This window comes from Pieris napi, chromosome 15 (genome assembly GCF_905475465.1).
Source record: "Pieris napi chromosome 15, ilPieNapi1.2, whole genome shotgun sequence".
Lineage (NCBI taxonomy): Eukaryota > Metazoa > Arthropoda > Insecta > Lepidoptera > Pieridae > Pieris > Pieris napi.
The window spans coordinates 7032881-7040640 of NC_062248.1; the positions used below are offsets into that span (position 1 = coordinate 7032881).

Sequence of the window (7760 nt, forward strand, 5' to 3'; positions counted from 1 at the left end):
TAACTTACTTTCTTTGTAGTATTAATTCAATTGACAGTTAATATTAATATAGATTTTTTTAATGCGATAATACTCCAATAATAGTTTTTCTTGTTGAATTGAAAAACTTTGATGCACTCATTTGAAAACTGTGTCGAAAAACGAAGCTGACTAGTATACTGGACTGCGTTCCGTTTTAAATTGTAACCAGTATAGCTGGCTATAGAGAAACGGTTTCACAGTATACTAAATTGACGGTACTCTGTACAGTGGTCGCAGTGTATATCGGAAGTCGGAACATACCCATAATGAGCTCATGGGAGCTATTACTTTGGCAAAATTGAAAATTGGCATAGTAATCAACATTATTTGACAAAGACATTAGTAAAGTGACGTCTACTTGGCAAATTTTACAATTTACCTTTTTGAAGTAGATAATATACCTAATATAAGTAGCGATTTACGAATTTATAGGAAGTTTTCGTGAAATTGTATTCATTTTAAAAGCAATTAAACTCCTTGATGATATCTAAAAACTTGCCGTTAAACCTCTTTTGTTAATTTTAACTTTTAAGTTGTCATTTAATTAACACTAATCCACAATTTAAAATGAATATAAACAATCTAGTTAGTAGTAGCCATCAGTCAATAAAAATTGTTCCATCTACTGAAGATACTTTAAAAAAATTAGGACTGAACGTGAATCTAGATGATAATGTGAGAATATGGTGGTATCAGCTTCAGATGACATGGCAGACCTGGAAAATAAGTTCTACCGTTGATAATCACTTCGTTGCACTTTATAACTTTGAAGAGCCTTATAGAGTTGCTCTTGTGTGTGTTATTAAGTGTCAGGAATTTAAGGATTGCAAACCTAAAACATTGCCATACTATATCATAGAATCATTGCAAAAATGGGGAGAAATGAATAATCAAATTCCAAATGATTCTTTAAAACTACCTGCCTTTCATATTGCAAAAATGCAAAGGAATCAACAATTTTTTAACATGATGGTTCAAACATTTAATATAAAAACAATTAAGGATAAAATATTACCTTTAGTGAAAGATATCATAAAAAATGATAATTGCAAGCAGGGATCTCAAATTGTTAGTGCTTTAGAGCTATATGATGATATTCCCATAGAGGATTTACTATTTCCACTAATATTGCAAGATAAAATTAATATAGTTGATGAATACCTCTCAGATTCTCCAAGTCAAGTGAGACCATTATTGACATTTTTAGATTCATTGTTGGACAAAAAAATTAATATTAGAGAGTATGTGCAGAAATTTCTTGAAGATCATACTGTTTACAATATTAAATATGACAAATTACACCATAAACCTCTTGGAAAATTTGTTGCTCGTCTATGTTCAAAATACAATGTTGCTGTTGCAACATGTACCAATTTAAGTAAAAACCGCACATCTGGAGGTTTAAGATATTTGATATATCAAAAATATGTGGAGCACAATGTAAGTGATTCAGTTTGGGATGATTTGGTAAAAGACTCATTAAGTAGAACGGAGGGATGTGCTGAGGAATTTATTAATATTCTATGTGATTATGATCATATAGAAGCTATAAAATGGGCCAAATTTTTCAATATATCTGAAACATGTTTACCATCATTCCTTAGAAACTTATCTATTCAAGAAACTTCAGTAGATGAAGAAAACTGGGATGATAATGATGATAATCCTTCAGACTTGTATTATAAACTTCCTATAGATTCAATTATTATGGTTGACACAGCAGAAAAATTTCATGAAACTCTCTCAAGCATAATAGGATGTAATGTTGTAAGTATTGACTGTGAGTGGAAGCCATCCTTTGGAGCTGTACAATCTCAAGTGGCTCTTATTCAGATTGCAACTCTAACAAATGTGTATCTTTTTGATACATTAATTTTTAATGGCAAGCAGTACACCAGCCTATGGAATATATTTAACAAATCCTTTTTAGACAATGATGAAATTATAAAATTGGGCTTTGGTCTTGAACAAGATTTAAAAGAAATAAAAGCATCAGTCAATGGGTTGAACAATATAAAAATAAAAGGTGAAGGCCTACTAGATTTGGCTTTGCTCTGGAAAAACCTTGTGGATTGTGGTCTGTGCCTTCCTAAATCAAATGACGTAGAGGGAAAAGGATTAAGTTCTCTTGTACAGATATGTTTTGGAGTACCGCTAAAAAAATCTGAACAATGTTCTAATTGGGAACTCAGACCACTAAGACAGACTCAAATTTATTATGCTGCCCTTGATGCTTATGTTCTTTTAGAGGTTTATAATTACCTTCAAAATCTGTGCCAAGAACAAAATATAAATTTTGAAGAAATGTGTAATGAAGTCATGTTGGATAAAAAACCCAAAAAAACAAAGACAGTAAAGTTAGAGACAACTGCATGTAGTTATACAAAACCATCAAAATCCTTACGACTTCTTATAGAAGCAGAGTTGTCTTATTTAATGGGATATTTAAGATATTGTGGAATTGATACAATAGTCATAAATACTAGCATGGCTTGGCATGATGCAATTGGTTTAGCTTTATCAGAAGAAAGAAATATTTTAACATCTAAATTGAAACTATCATGTACTTCTAAGTACCCTCAAAGTGCTATATTAAGTTTGGATAAGGGTACAGTTAAAGACCAGTTGCAAAGAATTCTTACCACATTTCATGTTATTATAACACCAGAAGACATTTTGACAAGATGTTTATATTGTAATGGTGTGGAATTAAGAAATGTAGGATACAGTGAACTTCAAGATCTAAATAAAAATGTCCAAATTCCTGGAAATTGTAGTATTCATAACACAAATATGTACCATAATGACTATGATGATCAAATAGATGACTTCTTTAGTGACTCAGATGATGATGAAACATATATTTCTCCTCCTGTCCCAACCAACTATACACAAAACAGAAAATGTGTAACTAATAAAGGAGCTCTAATAGATCTGAGCCACTTTTCAAAAATATTGTCTTACTTTCAGACTAAACAAAATGAACATATTCTTTTATGTGAAAGTTGTGGAAAGTTTTATTGGAAAGAGGAGGAGACTATTAAAAATATACACCTATTAATTACACAGTTTATTAACAGTAATATGTAACTGTATTTACATATTCAAAAATTTTTTGTAAACCTGTTACTAGTGGTATCTAAAGTATAAGCAAGTGTTCATCTCTTTAACTGTTAAATTATTAGTTGGTTCTAGATTAAAGTAGGCTTGATTAACTTAGAGTTAACTAAAATAAAGTGCTAACAATTGCTTAATTTTTTATCTAATTGGGAAAGGCAATAATAAAGCAGGATAGTGGTTTAATTTTGTTAAATAATTTCAAATAGTATTTTAAGAATAAGTTGTTCAGTGATTGTTATTTTATGCTAAGTGTAAATTAGTTACAAATTATCATAGATAATTGGAAGATATTCTCTTTATTTTTAAACCTCTGTACTATTTGAAATTACTTGTAATAGACAAACATTCTTTAACCATAAACATTTATTACAAATGTGAATAAAATGTACAATTGTAAGACATAAATAATAAGAATATATATAATCATTAAAATTTTACTGTTTTATGTTAAAACATTATTTTTGTATTCTTAAGTTTTTTCCTTAACTGTTCTACGTGATTTTCAATTAAAGGGTTGTCCGTGATATCAAGTTCTTCCAAAGTTAAGTTAGGAAATCCTTGTAATGAAGTCAACTTGTTGTTTGACATATTTAGTTTCTGAAAAAAGTTAATGTTTGAAAATGATGTATACAATCAATATTGAATCTCAACTAAATCACACAAAGATTATGTAGTATAATGTCCTGGACTGGAACCACGACAGTCATAGCAAGATTTGTATAGACATAGTAAATAGCTTTACTATGAGTTTGACAATTATTTAAATGCATCTGGTTACAAAGCTAAGATAAACTTTAATACCATACTTTAAACTATGTCAAACTCATGGGAGAACTGATGTAGCATTGTTAGACATAATTTTTGTGTATTACACAATCCTTATCACAAAGAAATAAATATGCCATCACATCCACGAAAAGTGTTTATACTTGTATATAAAATTATTAAACATTTATTTTAGAAAAAGTGTACTTTTTAACTGATTAAAAAAAATGCAAAGGTTATCAATTTGAACTCAATTTTTTAAAATTGAGTGTCATGCTCACCTTACAATGTTGTAATTTTATTAAACCAGGCAATACTCTTGAAGTAAGATTTTGGTTGGATAGGTCAACTGCTTCACAAAAGCTATAATACTGCAAGTGAGGTAGACTTGATAGCTTCTTAGACTCTACTTTGTAGTCTAGAGTTAAATTTGCATAATTTTCTTGTATATTATCTTCTATACACCATTTTGATTTTAAATCATTATAATAACCAGCTCTTTGTTCATCAATATTAATCAGAGTGCTTATAATATCAATTATCTCTTTGTGGTATGCTTTTGCATCAACACAGTGTAGAAAGAATGCAGTTGTAAGGAGTGTCCCTGGAATAAAATTAATTTATGAAAAACCTTGTTACCATTATTTATGACATGAAGTAGCAAAAACATCTTGTATATAATGGTATGAAGAATACGTATATATAGTATGAAAAACAGGCTAATAGGGTATGAATTCTTGTCTTTTGTTTTGTCAGAAGGGTTACTATATTAATTTGAAAGTGATTTTTTTTTAAAGTTACGATGTAGTCAGTAGTAAACATGACATCAAAATTTCTAACGAACTTCCTGCCTTATTGCCCGATTTGGGCTTGACGATGATTTATATAATACCATGTACCCTTGATGGTTAATCATTTTTAAATTTAAAAAATATTGTTAAAATTATGATCATACTGAAGTGAAAAGACAGATCAGAGTAAAGGACTAATGTTAATGCTAAAAGAATAAAAAAAAATTTTGAACAATAGAAAAATAGTTAAATATCATGCCAGTATGTACGGCTTTTCTGCCTCACGATTTATTAAAATTTAACCGTTGAACACGCTATTAATAAAAATTACTACACTTACATTTATTATCTGGTTCCAATTCAAGTAATTGACGACAGGCATCTAACTGCTCTTTGAGTTCATCCAAAACTGTACTAGAATAGTTGTTCTGAAAAGATATCTTGTTTCTTCCTACATAAAAGCCTGGCTTCAGTTCACTAAGGCTCATTACCTTTATTTCATCATCACCTAATATATGCTCCACCTAGACATAAGAAATAATTAGAATGCTAATAAAATTTTAAAATATTAAATCTACATAATGCCAAATCGTATACATATAACAACTATTAATAGGAAATCCATTTGTGCAAAGACAAACAAACAACCTCAGCATTGAGTGTAGCCTAGCCTAAAATAAAGTATGCCATCTAGGCTTTGATTTGTGTCTATGTGATATGTTGAAAGTGTGCGTTGTGTTTGTATATCTGTCCACAAATTTCTCGTCTTAACCAATCCAAGATTCATCAAAATCAGTTCAGTAGTTTTCGAGACGTTTTTGGAGGGGACATGTATATTTCCTAGCTAAATAATATCTATAAAGGAGTGGATAAAAATATAAATCTACATACCTTTATATCTAAATGATTTCTTATACTCTGGTCATGATTTAAAACCCATAGATCATCATACTCATTTCCAAGACATGATTTCCATTCCCCAATCACTTCACAATTGTTTATTATTAATTTTATTTTTTCTTTAATATAACTTATCGAAACACTATTATTAATAGCAATAGAAACTTTTGAGGGTGTAACCGTACAGACTACTATTTGTGTAATATTTTTAACTGCACCTAAAAAAACAATAAATAAGTTTCTATATTAATTCTTATGTAGCCTTTTGTGTATTTCAAATGTTTTTTTTTCTCTTATCTTAAAAGAATCAATGACATCCAGTTGAATGGAATAATCCTTAACTCATATTATGAAAATAGGATTGGTTAAAAACAGAATCAGTTAGTAAAAACCTTAGTTTAGATGAATTAATATTCTTTTCAATTATCAAAATGTTTAGAAATCTTAAAGTAGCCAATTTTTTTTTAATAAAGATGGAAAAGCCTTGATGGCATACTAACCTAAAAGCCACCGTTGATAGAACCAAGCACTTGTATCGTCTGGATCAGTAAAGGCAGCACTAAGCACCATTTTTAATTCTCGCTTATAATGACTATCTTGTATTGGTCTTCCCCCTGAAACATATACATTATTGAGAATTTAAATATTCTTAAACATTTAATGACAGTTAAAAAATTTAAATAGGACTGGGTTAAGGAGAGGACTATTGGGGCTATATCCCTGGGGCTTCCACAAAAGAGAGGCATCCTCGATAGACTTGTAAAAATCTCAAATTTTCCTTTGTAAATAAATATTTTCTCTGTTTTACCTTGACCTAAAACCTACACTAGTCTTTATTTAAAAATATTTACCTTCTTTGTCTGGAAATAGCTGAAGTAACATTTTGCTCCTATAATGCCAAGCTGAATAATTGGAGAAGTTGTCATGTAATTTTTCAGTTGTATAATTAAACTCTTCTTGTAAATCTGGTTTACACTGGCTTACCACAAATCGTCTGTAATCCCATGTGTGAACTGAAAATATTTTAAGATAAAAATAGATATGTGATGATCTTTCTAGTTGAGTGTGTAACACCCCATCCTGGTCATATTAAGTTTGATTAATATTTTATTATGTGCAATTACCAACAAGAGACTAGATTATGTGATGATGAGCAATGGGTCACTAGGCTTATCATATAATTTGTTCTTACAATTTCTTTCATCCAGTTTCAAATATGTATTACACAGAGCAAGCTCCTTTTGCCAATCAGGATCACTTCTAGTCATTAAAACCCACTCTCGCTGATGCCAAGCACAGTATGACTTTGGGTTTATTTTTAAGCAATACTCAGTTAGACTCAACTCTGCATCATACATTTTAGTCATTTCCATCACAGGAAGATTATGTCTGTAATAAAATATTATTAGTTATTTAAAGAAGTGGTTTATCAGTATTTACAAATAACACATAAGTCATATGTTTTGATTCTATTTCTACATAACTTTAGTTGTGAGTGAATCCAATTTTATAAAGCCATTAGTACTGTTTTCATACAAATACAAACCTAAAAACAATCAATATTTCTCTTCTTATATTCCATAAAGTATATATATCTGGATTCTTGGTCAATACTTGGCCAGTTACATCTAACTGCTCAGTGTCCAGCTCACATTTTTTTCTCTGTAACATAATTAATCTTATTATTACTACATTATGGAAGGGTTAATTTTCTATGTATCAAACACCAGCTTATCACCAGAATGGTAAATCCTTATTATATCAGCTTTACCTAGTTTATTTCAAGCTCTTACATACATTTTTCATGCAGTAGCAAAAACAATTAAATATTTTTTTTTTTTAACTTGACAAAACTAGTAGGTACTTGAGAATAAATAAGATTTCATAAATTCAGGGTTTTACCCAAGATAAAGACCTTATTTTGAATCACATGCATTGCATGTTTGAAAACCTTTAGTTTTTCTTGTCTCTCCTTTTCTCTTTTAACCTTTTCTTCTTCTGAAGTACGAACCTTTAATCTTCCATGCTACGGACAACAGAACATAATATTAATAAAGGATCTAAAATTCTATACTGACAATAAAAAGGATAAATTTTGGTACCATTTTTACTTAAAATAACTCAAATGAAGCTATTTTGATTAAAATCTTGTTTACTAATTTT

The 7760-nt window shown here is 29.5% G+C and overlaps 2 protein-coding genes across 2 annotated transcripts; one reads left to right on the forward strand and one right to left on the reverse strand.

Moving 5' to 3' along the window:
* Positions 1-398: 398 nt before the first annotated feature.
* LOC125056499 (exonuclease mut-7 homolog) lies at positions 399-3538 on the forward strand. The gene has a single exon (XM_047659626.1). The coding sequence runs from the start codon at positions 589-591 to the stop codon at positions 3109-3111; it is 2523 nt and encodes an 840-aa protein (XP_047515582.1). The 5' UTR covers positions 399-588; the 3' UTR covers positions 3112-3538.
* Positions 3539-3559: 21 nt separating this feature from the next.
* On the reverse strand, positions 3560-7760 carry LOC125056500 (geranylgeranyl transferase type-2 subunit alpha). Its single transcript, XM_047659627.1, has 10 exons — positions 7700-7760; positions 7513-7623; positions 7144-7259; positions 6790-6986; positions 6449-6610; positions 6098-6211; positions 5589-5815; positions 5038-5221; positions 4188-4510; positions 3560-3738 (listed from the first exon to the last, which is right to left on the reverse strand). The coding sequence occupies exons 1-10, from the start codon at positions 7700-7702 to the stop codon at positions 3589-3591; spliced, it is 1587 nt and encodes a 528-aa protein (XP_047515583.1). The 5' UTR covers positions 7703-7760; the 3' UTR covers positions 3560-3588.

Excerpts from the sequence above, each read along its gene's own strand:
- LOC125056499 (XM_047659626.1), top strand. The coding sequence starts at position 589 with ATGAATATAAACAATCTAGTTAGTAGTAGCCATCAGTCAATAAAAATT.
- LOC125056500 (XM_047659627.1), bottom strand. Across the intron at positions 5,816-6,097 it reads CTATCAACGGTGGCTTTTAG|GTGCAGTTAAAAATATTACA; the intron begins GTTAGTATGCCA and ends TTGTTTTTTTAG. Across the intron at positions 5,222-5,588 it reads GAAATCATTTAGATATAAAG|GTGGAGCATATATTAGGTGA; the intron begins GTATGTAGATTT and ends TCTTATGTCTAG.